The sequence below is a fragment of the Lepidochelys kempii genome, chromosome 1, assembly GCF_965140285.1.
Source record: "Lepidochelys kempii isolate rLepKem1 chromosome 1, rLepKem1.hap1, whole genome shotgun sequence".
NCBI classification, from domain to species: domain Eukaryota; kingdom Metazoa; phylum Chordata; order Testudines; family Cheloniidae; genus Lepidochelys; species Lepidochelys kempii.
Window position 1 is genome coordinate 269950964 of NC_136380.1, and position 23805 is coordinate 269974768.

Below are 23805 nucleotides of genomic sequence, written 5' to 3' on the forward strand. Positions count from 1 at the left end.
GAGGGTGGTGAAACACTGGAATGCGTTACCTAGGGAGGTGGTAGAATCTCCTTCCTTAGTAGTTTTTAAGTTCAGGCTTGACAAAGCTCTGGCTGGGATGATTTAATTGGGGATTGGTCCTGCTTTGAGCAGGGGGTTGGACTAGATGACCTCCTGAGGTCCCTTCCAACCCTGATATTCTATGATTCTATGAAATGTAGAATTACGTACAAAAAAATAACTGCATTCAAAAATAAAACAATGTAAAACTTTAAGGCCTCCAAGTCCACTCAGACCTACTTCTTGTTCAGCCAATCACTCAGACAGACAAGTTGGTTTACATTTGCAGGAAATAATGCTGCCCGCTTCTTGTTTACAATGTCACCTGAAAGTGAGAACAGGCGTTTTCATGGCATTGTTGTAGCCTTCGTCGCAAGATATTTATGTGCCAGATGCACTAAAGATTCATATGTCCCTTCATGCTTCAGCCACCATTCCAGAGGACATGCATCCATGCTGATGATGGATTCTGCTTGATAACAATCCAAATCAGGGCAGACTGATGCATGTTCATTTTCATCATCTGAATCAGATGCCACCAACAGAAGGTTGATTTTCTTTTTTGGTGGTTCAGGTTCTGTAGTTTCTGCATCAGAGTGTTTCTTTTTTAAGACTTCTGAAAGCATGCTTCACACCTTGTCGCTCTCAGATTTTGGAATACACTTCAGATTCTTAAATCTTGGGTTGAGTGCTGTAGGTATCTTTAGAAATCTCACATTGGTATCTTCTTTGTGTTTTATCAAATCTGCAGTGAAAGTGTTCTTCAATCAAACAACATATGCTGGGTCATCATCCGAGACTACCATAACACAAAATATATAGCAGAATGCAGGTAAAACCATGGAGTAGGAGACATACAATTCTCCTCCAAGGAGTTCAGTCACAAATTTAATTAACGCTTTTTTTTTTTTAACAAGCATCATCAGGATGGAAGTATGTCCTTTGGAATGGTGGTTGAAGCATAAAGAGACATATGAATGTTTAGCATATCTGGCACGTAAATACCTTGCAATGCTACAAAAGTACCATGTGAACGCCTGTTCTCGCTTTCAGGTGACATGGTAAATAAGAAGCAGGCAGCATTATATCCCGTAAATGTAAACAAACTTATTTCTCTTAGCGATTGGCTGAACAAGAAGTAGGACTGAGTGGACTTGAAGGCGCTAAAGTTTTACATTGTTTTGTTAGGGAGTGCAATTATGTAACAAAAAAATCTACAGTTGTAAGTTACACTTTCACAATAAAGAGATTGAACTACAGTACTTGTATGAGGTGAATTGAAATATACTTTTTCTTTTGTCATTTTTACAGTGCAAATATTTGCAATAAAAATATAAAGTGAGCACTGTACACTTTGTATTCTGTGTTGTAATTGAAATCAATATATTTGAAAATGTAGAAAAACAACCAAAAATATTTAATAAAATTTCAATTGGTATTCTATTTAACAGTGTAATTAAAACTGTGATTAATTTTTTTGTTAATGGCGCGACTTAACTGTGATTAATCGACAGCCCTAGTATAAATATATATAAAATGGACTAAAAACCTACATTAAAAGAACATTGTTAAGGTTACAAAGTCAAGCCCTCAAAAGTAAAGAAAAGCCAGAATTATGGTTGCCTCTGGAACATTAATTGTGGGCTCCATGTGTGTATGCATTATGATAGTTTTTAGTTACACAATCACATTTTTTCCCCACATGATCCATTCATAGAATGGATGTCCAGTTAATGAGCAGCTGTTCAATATTTTGTTTTCTCCTCGTTCAGAATGGTCCGAGTCCTTGTTTAATGCACAATATTCAAACCCTTTTTTCAAGACCCTTATTAATTTCCTTATGAGCTTTTCTATCGCACTCATCACTACAGTATGCGATCACTTCACAAACATTACTTTATTTTCACAGCTTCCCTGTGAGGGGTGTGTGTGTATGGGGGTGGGTGGGTTATTTTACAGATAAGGAGCTGAGGCCTAGAGAGATTAAGGTCAGAAGTTTTCACTAATTTTGGATGCCCAATTTGAGATGCCTAGGACCTGATTTTTTGGAGGACTTCGCATTATGTAGCACTTTATATGTTATAAGCACAGCTCCCATTGACTTCAATTGCAGCTATAAGTGCTTAGCACTTCTGCAAATTGGACCCCAAGGACTCAAGTCAGGTATCCAGGAAATGAGGAACGCACAAGTAGTGACAACCTATGAAAAGTTTGGTTTAAGTGACTTGCCTAGCATCACAAAGGATCTCTGTGGCAGACACAGGGGTAGAATCCAGTTCCCCAGAGAAGCGTTCAGCTGTCTTGACTATGAAAACATCCTTTTCCTGCTTCTTTAACTACACTCTTTCTTTCCCACTTCTGCAACAAATGACGCAACAGTCTCCTTCACTGCACAACTTTAATTCATCTCCAGAGCAGGTCCATCCTATGAACTGAGTGAATCAAGGGTGCTGTGGGAAAAATAATATGTGAACGTGTAACTAAAGACTATTGTAATGCATAAACATAAGGAGGCCAAATTAAGGTTGCAGAGGCAACCATCATTCTGACTTTTCTTAATTTTTGAGGGCTTGACTGCAATCTTAATAATCTTCTAATGTAGCTGTGGGTGTCATTTCCTAGAATTCTAAAAAACTGAAAAATCAAACTGTGTCATATGACAGCATACTGACACCCAGGCGGGTCATCAGCAGAGTTGGAACCAACTATCAGAGTAACTGATAGAAGATGACAACCTACTAGTGCTATGTGCAGGAGATGAGACACTTTGTCAGTGGGGTCGCAGATATTATTAAGGTTGTCCAACATTTGCTAATATAAGATCCTGTTTTCAGTCGCTTGTAACTTTACCAAACTTTATCCGGTTTGTCTGAACTTTTCCATGCAGGGTGTCTGCCTCAGGCTGAATTTTCCTGAGAAAATTTCAGCCAAAACAGGCTCAGCTGTTTCTGAGAATAAAGCTAGAGTAAAATACATTGTTTTGCCCATGTTAATTCTGGTGACATCTGAGAAGTTCTAGCATCTCTACCTTGCGGTTTGCAGGGGGAGGTGGCCTTTGTGTCAGGGATGTGCCTTTTACCATCTCTGTGAAGAGAGACCAAAAACTGACCAAATTATAAGCCCCTGAAAAATCACAGCTCACACATGCTCAATAGGGCCTTGCTAGGGCTTCACAGCTTAATTTCCTGATAGGTGCTTCCCAAATACAGATGAAGAGTCTTTACCCCTATGAGAGTACAGTTTGAAAGAATTTCCATAATGCGCTACATTGCCATATCTGTTGTTTATCTAAACCGAATGCAGGATTTAAGGCCATTTAATAGTGATGAACTACATGCTTTTTAATGGATGAGTGAAATTTTGAACTGTTGCATATTTGAAAATGTATTGATAAAAATTTAAATAAGGTAGGTTTTGAAAATACGCAAGATCAAGCGAAATCTAACATTATTTCTCTTTCCAACAGGTGGATAGAAGCTTTTCAAGAAGGCACCATATTATAGCTGCCTCAGCACCATCTCTGAGCCTAAAAGAGCAAAATTTCATCAAAGGATGACAAGAAATGGAGTACAGCAATTTTGTTTAAAAATGGACTCTACCAGCTTCAACCTAAACACAATTTGTATATTTATGAGAATTAGGAGTTGTTGCCTTTTTTTTTTTAGGTGTAAGGTAATATTTTTTTAAAGACATTTGTGTATTTGTTGTTTTTTTCATACAAAATGTGTTATTTATTAAATTCCAATGTTTACTTAATGGTCAGAATCATTTCTAAGGTTCGCATTGAATTCTAAAGTGCCCTTGTCTTTAGAATAGCAGACGGCTTTGTCAGAAAACACACACGCTTTATTGCAGCATTACAATTTGTACAGTTCTTGAGTTGCTGATGATCATTTTGCAATTTAAAAAGAACAGTTCAAAGAACTACATATTTCAACAAAACTTGGGGACACGTGGTCAGCTATGTTAAAACTCCTTTGAGCAGATGACTGACAGGCTGCTGCTCCTCTTGATACAATAGGTCAAGTTTTGTGGACTAATTCAATTAAAAAACACAGCCAGCTTTTGAATCACAGAAGCCCTAGAATTAGCGCTGCTACTTGTTATTTAAGCTTCCACAACACAAAGGCAAACATATTTCTAATGCAATATGGATCCGTTATTAAAGCAAGCTGAAAGGAAAAACAGGAAAAATATTTTTTTCTTTTTCATATTCTGCAGTTGCTGAGATTATGCTCTACAGCTGTCCTCAAATTATCAATGCCAAAGATATATTTAAATATACTATCTTAACAAAAAAAATGAAGAGGCAGATTATTCTTTTAAATTGCTAGTAGTAATATAAAGCACAGGCAAAAATTGTTTGGCATGCAGGAAAAAAATCAAATATCCGATCATCGTCTTTGTTTAAAAATCCCTTTGATACCAATGAGAGTTCCCCATACAGTATGAAACATGGATAAATTACAGTTCTAATAGTTTAAGGCTAAATAAGTATGTTGAAAAATCTTACAGTATTGTACATTTTAAAATAAATGTTTGAATTGGAATTGCCCTACCAAGAAAGCACAATGTTCTTCGTGACAATGGCATAGAAAATGTGTGCCATTCATTCCAGTACATTTTGCTTACATTATTTGATGTTTTACTTGACGCTTTAAAACAAAATCTTTCTGCTGTTTTTAGAAATTTGTCAGTAGACCTCATTAGGAAACACATTGATGATTTTGGTGTATTTATTCTATTATTGAACTTTTGAAAAATCATGTTATATCACTGTATAGAATAAATGGAACAAGCACTGACAAAACATGAATAGGCCAGGGTAACAGTGTTTATATATAAAATAGGATGTACATGTAGTCGGCCAGTTAATTGTTACGGTAGGTAAACTTGGTAATAGGATTAACAGCTGTTCACCTACAGGTCAAAATGGTTCAAGACTATGTTAATAGTGATTTGCGAGTTGATACTAACTATGGCCTTACCTACACAAGGGAATTTTAGGAAAGAGACTCTTTCCCCGGACTTATCACTGGTTCCCCTACTCTGGAGGCTTCTAGTGTTTTTATCATGGTGTTAAGACTCTAGTTCGGGGGTGGGCAAACTATGGTATGTCCCCCTTCTGGCTGCTATGTTTAGGGGCTGCCAGGGGCCTCCGCGTGCTGCCCCCACCCCAAGCGCTGCAGCCAGGGTGGGAGGGGGGGAGACATTACACTGCTTCTGGGAGCTGCTAGAGGTAAGCGCCACCGAGAGCCTGAGCCCCTCCTGCACCCCTGCCCTAGCCCTGATCCCCCTCCTGCCCTCCGAACCCCTCGATCTCAGCTTGGAGCACCTTCCTGTACCCCAAGCCCCTCATCATCACCCCTGAGCCCCTTCCCACACCCTGAATTCCTCATTTCTGGCCCAGCCCCAGAGCCCACACCCCCAGCCAGAGCACCCTCACCCCCTCCTGCACCCCAACCCCAACTTCATGAGCATTCACGGCCCGCCATACAATTTCCAAACCCAGATATTGCCCTGAGGCCACAAAGTTTGCCGACCCCTGCTTAGTGCAACAAAGTGCTTCAAGATATGCCTAATTTCAAGAATGTAAGCTACCCCACTGACGTCAATGGGACTAATCAGATGCTTGAAGTTAGGCACATGCCTATGTATCTTGCTGAATCAGGGTCTTAACCAGGGTTTGACTGACATAATGGTAAAAATACTGGAAGCCTCGAAAGCCTTGCCTACACTACAGCTCCTGCTGGGTGCAGATGAACTGATGGTAGCACTTGTGGGATTTACACACATACACACCTCCCACCCTCAAAGATTCCCTAGTGTAAATACAGCCTATGATTTTTTGGTAATCTTGCACTAGTTCTGTGCATGGGCTAACCTTACGAAAAATACAACTAGAATGAACACCCAGTTACCTTGACAGAAGGGTCAAAGATGAACATGGAAGCTAAAATATTCTCTCGCTCCTTAGAAGCGGTCTCTCAAGACATATTAATTGGGCAGTGTGAGGAAGCTTGCCTTGTCACAACCCTTGTTCTGGTGATAGAGGGTTTCAGGTACCAATTCAACAAGGTACATAAGCACTTGCCTAACTTTAAGCATGAGTAATCCCACTGACTTCAATAGACTCAAGTTCTTAACATTAAGCATGTGCTTGTGTACCTTGCTGAATTAGAGCCTTAAATTATTAAACTCTTCAGTCTGACCCCTTTCATGTGCAATCGAGGACCTGCTTCAATTAACTTTGAAGTTCAAGGGGATTAAGGCCTTTATTTGAACAATTTTTAAGTTTTTTTTAAATGAGAACTAAAATATGCTTTACGTATTACATTTTCTTCTCTTGTCATACATAGGGGCTTTATACTTGGTAGTTGTTCAGCAATGCAGGTGCCAGCTGAAGGCTAAGTAAGTTATGTCTCTTGCAAGTAGTTTCCTAAATGCTGTAACTTTAGCATCACAGTTTTACTCAGCAAAAACGAGGAGTCCTTGTGGTACCTTGGAGACTAACAAATTGATTTGGGCATAAGCTTTCGTGGGCTAGAACCCACTTGATCGGATGCATGGAGTGAAAATACAGGAGCAGGTATAAATACATGAAAGGATGGGGGTTGCTTTACCAACTGTGAGGTCAGTCTAACGAGATAAATCAATTAACAGCAGGATACCAAGGGAGGAAAAATAACTTTTGAAGGGGTAACAGAGTGGCCCATTGCCATCATGTGCCAGCAATGCCCCTCTGCCATGTACATTAGCCAAACCAGACAGTCTCTACGCAAAAGAATAAATGGATACAAATCTGACATCAGGAATCATATCATTCAAAAACCAGTAGGAGAACACTTCAATCTATCTGGTCACTCAATAACAGACCTAAAAGTGGCAATTCTTCAACAAAAAAACTTCAAAAACAGACTCCAATGTGATGCTGCAGAACTGGAATTAATTTGCAAACTGGATACCATCAGATTAGGCCTGAGTAGAGACTGGGAGTGGATGGGTCATTACAAAACCTGAACTTAACTTCCCAATACTAATTTCCCCCTACTGTTACACCTTTTTGTGAACTGTCTGTAATGAGCCATTCTCTTACCCCTTCAAAAGTTATTTTTCCTCCCTTGGTATCCTGCTGTTAATTGATTTATCTCGTTAGACTGACCTCACACTTGGTAAAGCAACCCCCATCCTTTCATGTATTTATACCTGCTCCTGTATTTTCACTCCATGCATCCGATCAGGTGGGTTCTAGCCCACGAAAGCTTATGCCCAAATCAGTGTTAGTCTCTAAGGTGCCACAAGGACTTCTTGTTTTTGCTGATACAGACTAGCACGGCTAGCCTTACACAGGTTAACATACGTAGGTGGTGTGGCTGTTCTGGTTGATGTCACAGCAAGGGAGATAGTTAAAGCTTTCTATAAGGACAACCACTAAAAAGAAGAGATCTGCTGCACACAAAAATAAATCCATTCCAGGAGGCAATTGTTAGTTTAGTTTCATTTTGGTATCACTTCCCCTCTGCAAAATAGAGGTAGCCAGTGGTGCTGGAACAATTTTTATAGTAGGGATGCTGACTGGCATTGAGCAGAACTAAATCCTGTGTATGATGGAAACCACTTCGAAGCAGGGGGTGCTGCTGCACTCTAGTTCCAGCCCCTGTGAAAGTAGCTTGATAAAAAGTTAATGCACAGCCCTCAGATGGGGAAGGGGGACGTACGTTTGGCCTGATGAGGTTTTATGGCTGGCTACAGAAAATGAGCTCCATCTCCTGATGCACTACATATCCCTGAATGATGGTGCAGAGTGAGATTTGTTTTAAAATGTCTTCTATGAGCCAGTTGACTTCTTGCTGAAGCAGCTGATTGAATCCAGAGCATTTCTGAGATCCACATCTATTTATTTAAATAGAGCCCTAAAAACAATTGTACAAATGAAGCTATCTGGTTATGAAATGAAATAGATGGGATTTTGACATTGTAAACACTAACTTGATAGTCATTTCTATCTTTCCCAACATATTTGTGCTTTATGTCATGTGCAAAGACAACTTCTGAGATGTTCAACAGGAGCAATTTGATAAGAGTTCTCAGCCAATCATATTATTTTTCCAAGTTACACTACCCTGTTTTCTTCCAACTTAAACTATCCCTAGCTTCATGGTAGTTCATGCTCATCATTATTATTTTTAAAAGATGCTTTTAGGAAAACTTCCATTATTAGGTAAAAAAACAAGGAGTACTTGTGGCGCCTTCGAGACTAACCAATTTATTTGGGCATAAGCTTTCGTGGGCTAAAACCCACTTCATCGGATGCATGCTGTGGAAAATACAGTAGGAAGATATATATACAGAGAGAACATGAAAAAATGGGTGTTGCTATACCAACTGTAATGAGACCAATTAATTAAGGTGGGCTATTGTCAGCAGGAGAAAAAAAAACTTTTGTAGTGATAATCAGGATGGCCCATTTCAAACAGTTGACAAGAAGGTGTGAGTAACAGTAGAGGGTGGAAAATTATCATGGGGAAATAGTTTTTACTTTGAGTAATGACCCATCCACTCCCAGTCTTTATTCAAGCCTAATTTAATGGTGTCCAGTTTGCAAATTAATTCCAATTCTGCAGTTTCTTGTTGGAGTCTGTTTTTGAAGTTTTTTTTGTTGGAGAATTGCAACTTTTAGGTCTGAAATTGAGTGACCAGGGAGCTTGAAGGAACCTCACTCAATAGTCTCTAAGGCCACAAGTACTCCTCGGTTTTTTTGCTGATCCAGACTAACACAGCTACCACTCTGAAACCTGTCATTATTAGGTAGTATCTCATTAATTTTTAACAACGTCAGTGAAACGTTTTTTGTTTACATTTCTATGCAATGTTAGCTACCAAACTGTCCATTTTTGTGTTAGTCTTGTAGACAATCAAAAAGTTAAATTGAATATCTTCTTTTCATTGACCAAGCTAAACAGAACAATAAAAGTGGCATAAATGGTTAATGTATTTTTATTTCAGTTTTAATAATTGGAACAATTAGTAACAGATTAGGATAATCTTTTCAATACTAATAACACAGGTTAGGATATTCCTTTAAAAAAATCTTTAACCTGTTTCCTGAAGTATTACATGTTCTAGGATCCACAGTAAAGTGTTGATCTAGCATATCTTTAATTCAGTTCCATCAAAGATGCCACATTCACTTTTCATTTGATTATTGTACACCAATCAATTCATTAAGCAAGGGTTGCAAAACCAGCATGAAGTGAGCTGTAATTCACGAAAGCTTATGCTCAAATAAATTGGTTAGTCTCTAAGGTGCCACAAGTACTCCTTTTCTTTTTAAAAACTGGCTATCTCTACGTAAGAGACCTAAGATAATAGATAAGATTGGTTAGTACAATGCATGATGAACACTGGCATTGACTATTTTATTTTCTAACATTATTTCTGGGCAAGTAGAGGTCTTTAGGCAGTCTAAGAAAACTTTAAGTTAAAAACTTACTTTAAAAATCATTACAAAACACTTGTTAGGCAAGGATTACTGAACTGTTAGCATCTGAGTAAGTTTTTAATGACCCCTTAAAGAATACTGGGGGGATGGTTCCTGAATAAGCTTACGTTCTATCTCTTGAAATAGGGCAGTGTAGTAGTATTAGAGGCATTTAATTAATTTTTGCCATAACTGCTGTTCGTTATAATTATTTTCCAAATACACTTTATTTGAAGCCTAGTTTTTGTCTGTGCTGTCTAAACAGAATAGTAGAACCTTTATTTTATAAATTGAAACAGCTGAAATTCATTGTAAATAGATGTCAATATGTATCATGTTTGTACAAAATAAATCTGCAATAGTTAATTTTAGTAGTTTTTTTTTGCAGTGCTCTTTTATCACCAGTAGCTTAGGTAGTCCATGATTCCTGGACTGCAGAGTTGTCAGAATCTTTTATTTATTTAAATTATGTTTCTAGCCCTTATGGTTGCAGGCATCATCTTGCAAAGGTGAACTGAGCACAAACTCATACAGTGATGTTTGGCTGAGTTTGCTGACTGCTTGAAACCATATTTCTAACATGAACTGTCATTCCTGTAATTTAGGGCACTATGGAATTCTAGCGCACGTGTGTGTGTGTGTGAGAGAGAGAGAGTTGGTATTTTGTTGCAGCCAGATGCTCAACGTTTTATTTTCTGTCCCCCCACCCCCTCCACTCCTCCCTTGGAACTGCCTGCAGCTGCCTCCTGGCTGCTAGTTTTCCCACAAAGGTTTGTTACTTGGCTTACAGTTCAGGCTCCCTCCTGTGTTCCATAGAGGAGTGGGCCGGTAAGCTAGTGCTGGAGTCCAGCTTGCAGATGGGGTGGGAATGGGATAAGCCAAAAGTATTGGCTGGTGAGCTTTCCTGACAGGTAAGTGGAGAAATGAACCCCTGAAGCAAGCTGCAAACTACCCCTTCTCTGGGACGTGGAGAGTAGCAGTTCTGAGCTGGCTGCCTGGACAACACTGCAGGAAGTGAGGCCTGAGGAATGAAGTCAGGCTGCCTGGTGAACACAATGAAGAAGAAAACATCTTCAGAAATCATATTAGAAAACCCATAATTGAAGCTTTGTACATTGAAGTGAATTTCTTCCACTATGAATCACGGTTGTGTTTGCATAGGAGTGAGTGGGAGGTGGGAATGAAGGATTTAGTAAATTAACACTGACAGAATTTAGTCCCGTTGTGCTGCAGAGTACATGGTGTCCTAGCTATTACCAAAGAACAGCTATTAAAATGCTGAGAGTCTTCAGTGACCCTTCAGCTCTTACCATTGATCAATCCTACCCAAAACTATCTTTACTGTAAGTATCTGGTTGGCAATATCTCCTGAGTTCTACTGGAATTCCTTCTGTCATTTAGAGAAAGGATGTGCACCCATGTCTGATTCCTGGAAGCGTCAGGTATAGTAAACTGAGACTGCAACTAGCTTGTAAACTTTCAGGAAATGTTTAACAGGTGAATCGTCTTAGGGGGAAAATTGTTAAATATAAATGTGCATTTTGCTTGAGACAATGTGTCTGATCAGAAAACAAGAAGTGATGATTGCAAAGATACAAAGCTAAGATTGTAGCAGTGGAGGAATTGGGAGGGGATATTTTCAAGGGTAAACGAAGAAAGCTGAGGGGTTTTAATTCAAAGAATACAAGTAACAATTGCTCATTTTTCAATGACTTCATGCATTTCTTTCCTGGATATTGATGCTGACTTTATCCAATGGGAAATTACATAAACTGATTTGAGTTTATATAATTTAATTTTATTTATCACAATAGTGACCTCGTCCCAAAGATCCCATTTCTCTATAAACATGGCTGCCCAATCTTGTTGAATTAGCAGGAGGGGGCTAGTAAAGAAAAGCAATAAAGTACGCTATTGAATTAATATTTTTTCTAGGGCTGTCGATTAATCACAGTTAACTCACGTGATTAAATCAAAAAAATTAATCACAATTAAAACAATTAAGATTAATTACAGTTTTAATTGCACTTTTAATAGAATACCAATTGAAATGTACTAAATATTTTTGGATGTTTTTCTACATTTTCAAATATATTGATTTCAATTGCAACACAGTATACAAAATAGACAGTACTCACTTAACATTGATATTTTTGATTACAAATATTTGCACTGTAAAAATGGCAAACTAAAGAAATATTATTTTTCAATTCACCTCATACAAGTACTGTAGATCAATCTCTTTATGGTGAAAGTTCAACTTGTAAATGTAGATTTTTTTTTTTGTTACAATAACTGCACTCAAAAACAAAACAATGTAAAACTTTAGAGCCTACAAGTCCACTCTGTCCTACTTCTCATTCAACCAATCCCTAAGACAAACAAGCTTGTTTACATTTACAGGAGAAAATGCTGCCTGCTTCTTATTTACAATGTCACTTGAAACTGAAAACAGACATTCGCATGGGACTTTTGTAGCCAGCATTGCAAGGTAATATTTATGTGCCAGATATGCTAAACATTTGTATGCCCATTCATGCTTTGGCCACCATTCCAGAGGACATGTTTCCAGGCTGATGATGCTTGTTAAAAAAAGAATGCATTAATTAAATTTTGGCTGAACTCCTTGAGGGAGATTTGTACATCTTCTACTCTGTTTTACCCGCATTCTCCCATATAGTTCATATTCTAGCAGTCTCAAATGATGACCCAGCACATGTTGTTTGTTTTAAAAACACTTTCACTGCAGATTTAACAAAACGCAAAGAAGGTACCAATGTGAGATTTTCAAAGATAGCTACATAACTCGACCCAAGGTTTAAGAATCTGAAGTGCCTTCCAAAATCTGAGATGGACGAGGTGTGGAGCATGCTTTCAGAAGTCTTAAAAGAGCAACACTCTGATGCAGAAACTACAGAACCTGAACCTCCAAAAAAGAAAATCAACCTTCTGCTCGTGGCATCTGACTCAGCTGATGAAAATGAACACGCGTCAGTCTGCACTGCTTTGGATGGTTATCAAGTAGAACCCGTTATCAGCATGGACGCATGTCCTCTGGAATGGTGGTTGAAGCAGGAAGGGAAATATGAATCTTTAGCACGTCTGGCACATAAATATCTTGCAACGCCGGCTAAAACAGTGCCATGCGAACCTCTGTTCTCACTTTCAGATGATATTGTAAACAAGAAACAGGCATCATTATCTCCTGCAAGTGTAAACAAACTTGTTTGTCTGAGTGATTGGCTGAACAAGAAGTAGGACTGAGTGGGCTTGTAGGCCTTTACATTTTACATTTTTATTTTTGAATGTAGTGGGTTTTTTGTACATAATTCTACATCTGTAAGTGCAACTTTCATGATAAAGAGATTGCACTACAGTACTTTTATAAGGTGAACTGAAAAATAAAAATATTTGCACTGTAAAAAAAGAAATAGTAATAAAAAATAAATATAAAGTGAGCACTGTACACTTTGTGTTCTGTGTTGTAATGGAAATCAATATATTTGAAAATGTAGAAAATATCCAAAACTATTTAAATAAATGGTATTCTATTATTGTTTAACAGTGTGATTAATTTTTTTAATCGTATGATTAATTGTGATTAATTTTTTTTAATCACTTGACAGCCCTAATTTTTTCAAATAAAACCTGTTCTCTTAGGGTATATCTACATGGCAAAAAAACCCAAAAATCCTGCAGTAGGGAGTCTGAGTCTGGCTCACTCTATGGCACTAAAAATATCCACCTCGACATTCAGCCTGGAGTTTGAGTTCTGAAACCAACCTCCCTCCCTGGGCTTCAGATCCAAGCCTCAATCCAAACATTTTTAGTACTGTAGCACAAGCTAGAAACTGTAGACCCAGGCTCTGTGACTCTCTCCCTCCCTCCATCCTTGAAAGCAAAGGCAAAGAATCGTTTCATGCCTTTTTTCCTGGGTTAACCGTGCAGATGCCATGTCACGGCAACCATGGAGCCTGCTCAGCTCAGCACTGCTGTTGTGAGCATTGTAAACACCTCGCGCATTATCCTGCAGTATGTGCAGAACCTGGCTAGGAGCCGCCATCATGAGGACAATTGTGAGGAGGACATGGACACAGACATTCCTGAAAGCACAGAATGTGGCAATTGGGACATCATGGTGGCAGTGTTGCAGATATGGGATGGTTCCCAGTGGCTGCGAAACTTTCGCATGCATAACGCTACTTTCATGGAACTTTGTGAGTTGCTTTCCCCTACCCTAAAGCGTAGGAATACCAAGATGAGACCTGCCCTGACAGTTGAGAAGTGAGTGGCGATAGCCCTGTGGAAGCTTGCAACGCCTTGCAACTGACTGCTACCAGTCAGTCGGGAATCAATTTGGAGTGGGCAAATCTGCATGGGGGCTGCTGTGATCCAAGCAGCCAGGGCAATCAGTGACCTTCTGCTAACAAGGGTAGTGACTCTGGGAAATGTGCAGGTCATAGTGGATGGCTTTGCTGCAACGGGATTCCCTCACTTTCATGGAGTGATAGACGGAACACACATCCCTATCTTGGCACCTGACCACCTTGCCAGCCAGTACATAAACCACATGGGGTACTTCTCAGTGGTGCTGCAAGCACTGGTGGATCACAGGGACGTTTCACCGACATCAATGTGGGATGGTTGGGAAACGTGCATGACGCTCGCATCTTTAGGAACTCCAGGCTGTTCGAAAAGCTGCAAGAAGGGACTTTCTTCCCAGACCAGAAAATTACCATTGGGGATGTTGAAATTACAATAGTTATCCTTGGGGACCCAGCCTACCCCTTGCTCCCATGGCTCATGAAGCCCTACACAGGCAGTACGGACAGTACTACAGGACAGTAGTAAGGAGCAGTTCAACTACAGGCAGAGCAAGTGCAGAATGGTGGTAGAATGTGCCTTTGGACGTTTAAAAGCCCGCTGGCGCTGTTTGTTGACTAGGTTAGACCCTCAGCACAACCAATATTCCCATTGTTATTGCTGCTTGCTGTGTGCTCCATAATATCTGTGAGAGTAAGGGGAAGACGTTTATGGTGGGGTGCGAGGTTGAGGCAAATCATCTGGTGGCCAATTTTGAACAGCCAGACACCAGAGCGATTAGAAGAGCACAGCTAGGCATGCTGTTCATCAGAGAGGCTTTGAAAAACAGATTCATGACTGGCCAGGCTATGGTGTGACAGTTGTTTTTCTTCTTAATGCAAAACCGCCCCCTTTGTTGAATTTACTTCCCTGTATGCAATCCCGATCCCCCCTTCAACCACAGCTGGCAAAGGAAATAAAGTCCCTATTGTTTTGAATCCATGCATTGTTTATTTATTAAAAAAAAAGAGAGATCACTGACAAGGTAGCCCGGATGAGGTCAGGAAGGAGGGAAGGACAAAGCCACATTGCTTATTGTAGCCACCCTACAAATCAAAGCTGTTTGAATAACAGCCTTCTGTTGCTTGGGGCATCCTAGGTTACCTAGGGAGGTGGTAGAATCTCCTTCCTTAGAGGTTTTTAAGGTCAGGCTTGACAAAGCCCTGGCTGGGATGATTTAACTGGGAATTGGTCCTGCTTCAAGCAGGGGGTTGGACTAGATGACCTTCAGGGGTCCCTTCCAACCCTGATATTCTATGATTCTATGATCCTCTGGAGTGGAGTGGAGTGGAGTGGCTGGGTGCCCGGAGGTCCCCCGCCCCCGCGTTCTTGGGCGTCTGGGTGAGGAGGATATGGAACTTGGCGAGGAGGGCAGGTGTTTATACAATGGATGCAGCGGTGGTCTGTGCTCTTGTTGCCTTTCCTGCAGCTTTACCAGATGCCTGATAATGTCCGTTTGTTCCCCGATTAGCCTCAGCATCTCTTCCTGCATGTTCTGATCACACTCACTGAATGCTTTCCTGGCCTCCATGCATTCAGCTGTGCCCTATCAGTGTGGGAGGACTACCTGAGCTCGGAAAACATGTCATCCCGAGTGTTGTTTTTTTGCCTTCTAGTCTGTGGTAACCTCAGGGACAGAGTTGATATGGGGAGCATAGAAACATTTGCACCTGCAGGGAGGATAAAAAGGGAGAGTAAAATTTAAGAAGATACATTTCTGAGAACAAAATTCTTTCTTTCACAGTGAATCAAACAATTCACAGCAAAGACAGCACATGTGCTTTAGGTACAAGGTCGCATTTTGCCTTTTATATTGAGCACCTGCTGGTATGGTGACACATCACACACCACTGGACAACAGAATTTGGTTTCCAGGCAATCATGGTAAGCCAACGAGTACATGGGGTTGGCTTCTTCCGCCTTCATAACATGTGGGAATGGTTTCAAACTGCAGCGCCCTGCTTTCCCATAGTATTGGCTCCAGGGTGATTAAAAGGTTCTCCGCTTGCCTGCTGCGTATTCTCCTCTTCCTCTTCCTCATCCACAAAATCCTCCTCCATGTTGTGTGAAACTCCCCCCTTGCAGGTGTCCACGGACAGTGGTGGGGTACTGGTAGGGTCCCCCCCTAGAATGGCATGCAACTGATCATAGAAGCAGCATGTATGGGGCTCAGACCTGGAACAACCGTTTGCCTCCTTTGTCTTGTAGTAGGCTTGCCTCAGCTCCTTAACTTTCATGCGGCACTGTTGTGTGTCCCTGGTGTAGCCTCTCTCCACCATGATCTGTGCGATTTTGGCCTATCTATTAAAATTTCTACTTTTTTATTGGAGTTCAGCCTGTACAGATTCTTCTCCCCATACAGCAATCAGATCCAGTGTCTCCCATTCGCTCCATGCTGGAGCTCATTTGCGATTCTGGGGGGACTGCATGGTCACCTGTGCTGCTGAGCTTGCCATGCTGACCAACAGGAAATGAAATTCAAAAGTTCCTGGGGCTTTTCCTGTGTACCTGGCTAGTGCATTGGAGTTGAAAGTGCTGTCCAGAGTGGTCACATTGGAGTACTCTGGGATAGCTCCCAGAGGCCAATACCATCGAATTGCACAACACTGCATCTGCACTACCCCAAATTTGACCCAAGAAGGTCGATTTTAGCGCTACTTCCCTCGTTGAGGAGTACAGCAGTCAATTTTAAGAGCCCTTAGGTTGACGGAACAGAATTGGTTGTGTAGCTGCATTGCTGATACAATCTACCTAATGCAGCTAAATTCGACCTAACCTCGTAGTGTAGACCAGCCCTTAGTGGAAGCACTGACAAGTTTAACCAGCAAAGTTATTCCCTACTGGTCATCACTCGCCAGGAAGGTCGTAGTTCCAAAGCACTGGTGGTTGAATGAATTGCTCCTAGCACCACTATGAGCAAAGCTGGATGACATTCAGACCACCTACCATTTATCTCTTCATGATATTGTAGATTGTTTTGAATCTGCAAGGTAGAACATGTTACTCACAATGGTAGGCACTTAAGTGAGCCACTGAGCATTGACTGGATTAACCAAGCTATCCACATCTCAAAACACATCCTTTGATGCTTTGCCTATGCTATAATCACGGCAAAGATACTTTTGTACTTTTTGATATAACACTGGACTGAGCAGAACTGGATTCTATTTCCCCCTCTGCCAGTTGCCTGCTAAGAGTTCTCGGGCAGTCATTTCACTGCTCTGTGCCTCAGTTTCACCATCTGTAAAATGGGGATAATGATCTGTCCCCTAGGAAAGCGCTTTGAGATGTACTGATGGAAGTACCACATAAGAACTATTTGTTGTTTCGTCTATTCAAGAGGTTCTCAAACTGTGGTCCATGGACTCCATTCAGGTGGTCCGTGGATAATTCCCTCTAAGGTGCGCACCTGGGTGGCTGCACATGAGAAAATGAAGGACCACCCACCTAATTTAGTGGAGCCACACAGGCATGGTGGTGGCCGTGGGGGGAATAGGGGGTAGGTGGGAGGGGGCAGTGGGGTGAGAAGAGGGGGTGGGGGGAATTTGGGATGTGCAGGGCTGCAGCGGCCAGAGAAAGTGGTGATTTTCCCTAGCTCCAGGACTGTGGCTGCTGGGGAGAGACAGCCCTCCTTCCCAGCCTCAGCTCTGTGGCTGCTGTGGCAGGGGAGAGCCCTCCCCTTCTTCCCAGCCCCAGCTCAGGGGCTGCTGTGGCAGGGGAGAGAGGGCATGTCCATTGTATTAGAAAGGTAAGACTGCTGATATTAAAATATGAGTGTTGTGCTTTTATTTGTAGAAAAAAACCATTTATTATTATTAAGGGTTTTTTTTATATAGCGCTTTTATCCAAAGCACTTTACAATAGTTAGCTAACGGTACAAACAACATTTGGAAAGATCATTAAGTGGTGCGCTGAGACCTTCAGCAATTTTCAAGTGGTCCATGAAAATAAAGTTTGAGAACCACTGGTCTATTGCACAGCTTTGGCATGAGAATTCAAAATATATTTGAGGCAATCATGCAGGTTCCCAGTGAGATGACTGCCAGGACCCTGTAGCCATCTTCCCTCTTGCTTCAGTTCAGCCAGGTCAGTTGTAAATCAAGATGACTTGTGAGAATGAAGCTGAGGAAGAGGACAACTTAAGCCACTGCTCTGATGCCTGAGGACGAACCTATTACAGCTGACTGTTTGGAATGTTCATGTTTCTGGTTGCTCCTTGCACGGCTTCTGACTAGGAGCTGGTTTTTCCTGCTTTGGAGAGCTCCAAAGCTGTTCTAGGCTGCATTTGTATATTTAGGGCTGCTGTAGTAGAATCTATATAATTAGAATCTTCCAGAATTTCAATGCTACAGGTCTTGTTATGGTGTCTTTCACCCAAGGCCGGCTCTAGGATTTTTGCCACCCCAAGCAAAAAAAAGTTTGGCCACCCCCGCTTTTTTTTCACCCCCCCCCACTCCCGGCTCCGCCCCAACTCCGCCCCTTCCCCAAATCTCTGGCCCCACCTCCTCCCCCGGGCGTGCCCCATTTTCCACCCCCCTCATTGCTTCCTGTGGCTCCCCCCTGCAACCTCCTGCCCTAGCTCACCCCCACTCCACCTGCTCCCCTGAACATGCCGCCGCTCTGCTTCTCCTCCATCCCTCTCAGGCGAGATGAGCGAGGGTGGGCGGGGGGTAGAGGAACAGCTCCCTGCCCCAGCTCACCTCTGCTCCACCACCGCCGCCTTCCCCGAGCACACCACTGCTTGGCTTCTCCTTCCTCCCAGGCTTGCCGTGCGAAACAGCTGTTTCGAGTGTGGCAAGCCTGGGAGGAAGGGAGGGGGGAGAAGCGCCTGAAGGGAGGCGGCGCACTCAGGGGAGGAGGAGGAGTGGAGGCGAGTTGGGGTGGCGGGGGCACATTTCTAGGGGTGGCATCGCCGGTGCCGGAATGCCGCCCCTAGGAATGTGCTGCCCCAAGCATCTGCTTGTTTTGCCAGTGCCTAGAGCCGGCCCTCCTTTCACCAGAGATCCAGCCTTGAGAGCATAGTTCGTGGCCAAGGACTCAGAGCTATGGCTAAAGGGAGTCTTGGCAGTATTCTAGCCATCTCTTCTTGCCAATAAGGACATGGGAACAGTGACTGGATAACATAAGCCTGGAAGCAGCAGCTGGAGACCAGCCCTGCCCCCAAGCAAAGGGCTGCTATTTAAAGGAGCTAATTCACAATCAGTTAAATTGATAGGCAGCAGGTTTAAAACAAACATAAATACTTCCTCACACCATGCACAGTCAACCTCTGAAACTTGTTGCCAGGAGATATTGTGAAGGCCAAAGTATAACTGGGTTCAAAAAAGAATTAGATAAATTTATGGAGGACAGGTCTAACAATGGCTATTAGCCAAGATGGTCAAGGATGCAGCCCCATGCTCTGGATGTCTCTACACCCCTGACTGCCAAAAGCTGGGACTGGATGACTGGGTTAGGGTAAATTGCCCTGTTGTGTTCACTCCTTTTAGAGGATAGGACACTGGCCACTGTCAGAAAACAGGATACTGGGCTAGAGAAAGCCTGTATGGGCCTGATCCAGTATGGCCATTTTTATGTTCTTAATCAAATTAAACAAAATCCAGATTAGGACATGAAGACATTTGCTTACATTTACCAATTTCTGGACCTTCACTCTTAATAGGTACATTTGAGGACACACATCCTACCAAAGCATTGATAGAGCAGTCCATTGGAGCAGCATTCTCCGTCAGAGCAATTTGGAAAAACCAGGTTAAAACATGGATGCCAGCAGGAGATGTGCGTGCCAATGCTGAAGCTCCACAGGTAATGATCAGTATGGACCTGGTTAGACCGTCCAGTAGGTTGGCCCATGCTGGTTGCCCACAGGATGTTAGAAACAGATTCAGCTGGAACAGCGTTCACGTGGCAAAACGTGGTTTTTTACCTTGGATTGGGGGCTGTGGGCTGACTACATATTCCTGAGGGAATTCTGCACACAATATTTTAAAATTCTGCACATTTTATTTGTCAAAGTAACACAATATAGTCATGCCAGTTTCAATTATTTGGGTAATTTATTTCAAAATACCTGTCAGCCAGTACGTCTGTAACAATACAGAAAATAAAAAAGATTCAGGAAATGTTTTTTAATAAATAGAGTTCATACTAGGCGTATTAATACAGAACTCTTGAGTAATAATTCATTTAAACTACAGTACAGAAATGTATTTCCCACACCCCTCAAAACAGTGCACAGGGCTGGGGGAGTCGGGTAACAGAGGTGCTGAGGGAGAGGGAGGTAAATTGCTGGGAAGGCACCTGGGAGTGAGCCTAGAGGGGTGTTGGGTGTGAGTTGTACAAATGGGGGGCAGGGCGGGGGTTCAGGGTGCTGACTGGAGCCACCAGGGTCCCTTTTTGAGTGGCCGTTCTGGTCAACAACTAGACCCCTGACAACCCTACCAGTCAGAGGTGGGCAGGACTGACTAATGGCTACCCAGAGCAGCCCCTCTCCCCGCGTCAGTAAGGGGCTGTGCCGGGAGGGATGCCACTGCTCTCTGCCCTGCGTTCCTCAAAGCAAGCGGCGCCCCACAGCCCCGCCCCCTGTTCATGGGGTTTCCCGGCCGCCGGGGACCGCGCCGGGCCCGGCTCTCCCCACCCTCCCGCCTGCAGAACCACACGTGCCGGGGACAGGCCCCGCCCAACGACCGCCCGTGGCTCCCGGGGCCTCGCCCCCTCCACTGGTCTCCTCGCCCCGCCCACTCTGGCCTCTTCCCGCTCCCTCCCACCGGCGTCCCCGCGCTGCGCGCTCCGCACGCGCCCCTCCCAGCGGGCTCGCTGTGTGCGCAGGCGCGAGTCGGGGACAGGCGCAAGGAGGGCGGAGCGCCGCGCGGAGCGGAGGGGCGGGGTCACGAACTCTGACCTCCCGGAGCCGGAGCCGCCACCGACAAATAACCCCCCAGGAGAGGCCGCCGGGAGCTGGGCCCGCCAGGTGAGAGCGGCCGGGCTGGCCTGCAGCCGCTTTCCTCCCCCGGGCTCGGCAGCGGCTCATGCGGGGCCTGGCCTAGAGGCGCTGCGCCGGCTGGGGGCGGCTCTCACCCCTCCCCTCCCCAGCCCGCGCCGCGTCCCGTCCCGCAGGAGCCGGGGAAGCGGCCCCATCTGTCTGTCCCGGGGCGGGCGGCTCCGTCCTGGCTCCCCCGGGCGGGCGGCGGCTCCGCGCTCTCCTGACCTTTCACCTAACAGGAAAAGCTTGTGTCTCCCCTCCCCGGATCCCGGCCGCGCCCCGGGGCCCGCTCTGCCCGACCGCCCGCCCGGCAGTGGGGATGGGGGGCGGCTCCTGTGCCGGGCTCCCCGCGCTGCGGCTTTGGCTCCTCTGCCCGCCCGAGGGAGTGTCTGAGCTTCTCCTTTCCCCGCCGGGCGGGAGCCCCCAGGGGACGCTGGGGAGGGCGGAGGCAGGGAGCGGGTCTGGCCCGTTAGGTTGCGGGGCGTTAGCGCCCGGGTCTCCCCTTCCCCGTGAGCTCACAGGCGCCCGCAGCAGCCATTTTGTGTGGGGCCGAGCGTCCCGTGCGGGTTTGACCGCGGCCGCTCGGGCAGAGGAGGCGGCTGGGCCCTGCCTCGGTCCCCCCGCTCGGTAGGGAACTGTCTAGCTGCAGGCCGGCCCCAAGGGCGCTCCCGACCCGAGCTGCATGGGCCCCGTACTCCGCCCTGGGGTAGAGGCTTGTCTCACGCCACCTTTCAAGTGACAGCAGTAAAGGCCGCGCCAGCCACTTTCCCTGCCGGCGGGTGTGTGTGGGGAGGTGTCAGGCGAAAGCTGTCCCCGCCTCGCCTTTTGTCTACTTCATCACAGAGAAAAAAAGCTACCCGCATGGGTGGGCTGTGAAATGTGCTGGCTGAATATCAACTTTCTAATGGAAATAGAGAACAAGTTCATTCCTGGTAGCAGCCATTTTACTAGAAAGCGGCAGCGACTGCCCAGGTGTATGACTCTGCAACCAAGACTCCTTCAACTTAGAGACCTGTCAGAATGAAGGCAGTGTTTTAAGGCTTACATGGTACACAGGAAAGTTTTTTGTTTTCTCTCCGCCCACGTTCTCCCCCCTCCCCCACGAACTTATTAACCTGGTGTTTGTCTGACAACCCTACAGACTGAAAAGTTCTCCAAGTACAGTATAGGCCATTCACTGGCAATATTCTTCCCTATTTTATCCCATCACTGTATTAAACCTGATTTGAAAGCTCTTTGTGGGTGCTGTGGCAAGTTTCCTCGGTAGACACTCCCACTCAGTGTTTTGGTTGATACAGTCAGGCTGCAAATTGACGTGGACGCTAGTGTGAGCTGGACAGACTATCCACTCACTCCAGCTAAGACACTAGATGTTAAAGCTGGGTTGGTTGATGAAAATTGTTGGTTCAGATCTGTTCCAGACAAAATAGTAACCAAGATTTGGAGGGGGCAAGGCTTCATTCCATTGACAGTCCCCTGACTGTCCACGTTTAGTGAAAATATTGCCTCACTCACTTTGTCTCTGTATGATCCTGAAAGCAACAAGCTACAACTACACTGCATGCAGGTTTAGTGAAGACTGGTATTTTTCTTTTTTAATACAGTATGAAGGTAGAATCATAGGACTGGAAGGATCCTTGAGAGGTCATCTAGTCCAATCCCCTGCATTCATGGCAGGACTAAGTATTATCTAGACCATTCTTGTCAGGTGTTTGTCTAACCGGCTCTTGTCGAATCTAATGATGGAGATTCCACACCTCCCGAGGCAATTTATTCTGGTGCTTAACCACTGATGGTTAGGAAGTTTTTCCTAATGTCCAACCTATACCTTCTGTGCTGCAATTTAAGCCCATTGTTTCTTGTCCTATCCTCAGAAGTTAAGAAAAACAATTTTCCCCCTCCTCCTTGTAGCAACCTTTTACATATTTGAAAACTTTTATCATGACCCCTCTGTCTTCTCTTTTCCAGACTAAACAAACCCAGTTTTTTCAATCTTTCCTCACAGGTCATGTTTTCTAGACCTTTAATCATTTTTGTTGCTTTTCTCTGGAGTCTGTCCAATTTGTCCACATCATTCCTGAAACTGAACACAATACTCTAGTTGAGGTTTAATCATGCAGAGCAGAAGAATTACTTCTCGTGTCTTGCTTACAATACTCCTGCTAATGCATCCCAGAATGATGTTTGCTTTTTTTGCATGGAAATTGCCTTACAAATTCTGACCGGCTGCTATATAATTGATATGGCACACTTACTCGTTTTGCCCTAGTGTTTTCTTTTTATTATTATTATTAGTTGTCCCCATTAGTGCCCAAAATGTGCTAGGTACTGGTCAAATGCAAAAGGCACAGTCTGTACCCTGTAAAACACGTATGTATTTTGTAATAACTGTTTCATTTTTGCCAAAATACATTTGTTGAAGTGGACATTGACTTTAGTACAGGGTAAGGCTAGCCAGACTTCTTGCCAAACACTGAGATACTCATTGACTGCATATTAAATCATGTGTTTGTAACTGGTAGTGGCTACTCTTGAAAGGAGATATGTGTGCTAATATTGTAAGCACTGGCACTATTCTTATTTATTTGTATTATTGAAGCATGTAGGAGCCCTAGTTCTGGATCTGGACCCCATCATGCTAATGTTTGTTTATTTTAAAAAAATTATAGCTCAACATTTTAGTCAGTTGGAACTGGGCAGTTCTTCCACAGAAAACGTTGTTAAAAATGAAATGTGGAACCACTGCAGAGTCAGAAGAAATGACCTTGTTCTGTGGTGTTTTTCTGTTTACACTTTTCTTTGTAGTTTTTCTGTTTTGGGGAAAATTAATTTGGCCATTCCCTGTTGCTCTTGCCACATCCTATAATTTGAAATGGCTTTCTGGAGGCGATGTTTCCTGTCTGAAAAGAGTTGTTGTGTATAATTCTTAGACTATTGGAAA

At 43.6% G+C, this 23805-nt stretch overlaps 2 protein-coding genes and 1 long non-coding RNA gene across 13 annotated transcripts in view; all 3 read left to right on the forward strand.

Moving 5' to 3' along the window:
* Nucleotides 1–4573, forward strand: part of FGD6 (FYVE, RhoGEF and PH domain containing 6) — a 103956-nt gene extending 99383 nt beyond the window's left edge. Inside the window, exon 21 of one of the 2 annotated variants that reach the window (XM_073327515.2) lies at nt 3506–4573. In XM_073327515.2, the coding sequence (XP_073183616.2) occupies nt 3506–3542 (37 nt within the window). In that variant the 3' untranslated portion in view covers nt 3543–4573. Of the gene's footprint in view, nt 1–790; nt 955–3505 lie in introns of those variants that run through there. The other variant, XM_073327514.2, reaches the window with a different exon arrangement.
* Nucleotides 4574–10851: 6278 nt separating this feature from the next.
* On the forward strand, nt 10852–12830 carry LOC140906652 (uncharacterized). The gene is made up of 3 exons (XR_012157192.1): nt 10852–10962; nt 11924–12011; nt 12270–12830. It is a non-coding gene; the product is annotated as an uncharacterized LOC140906652 (long non-coding RNA).
* Nucleotides 12831–20761: 7931 nt separating this feature from the next.
* Nucleotides 20762–23805, forward strand: part of NR2C1 (nuclear receptor subfamily 2 group C member 1) — a 114490-nt gene continuing 111446 nt past the window's right edge. For 4 of the 10 annotated variants that reach the window (XM_073327520.2, XM_073327519.2, XM_073327516.2 and 1 more), the window contains exon 1: nt 20762–20852. The gene's annotated coding sequence lies outside the window, so the exon portion shown is untranslated. Of the gene's footprint in view, nt 20853–21000; nt 21913–23805 lie in introns of those variants that run through there. The other 6 variants (XM_073327518.2, XM_073327525.2, XM_073327526.2 and 3 more) reach the window with 5 other exon arrangements.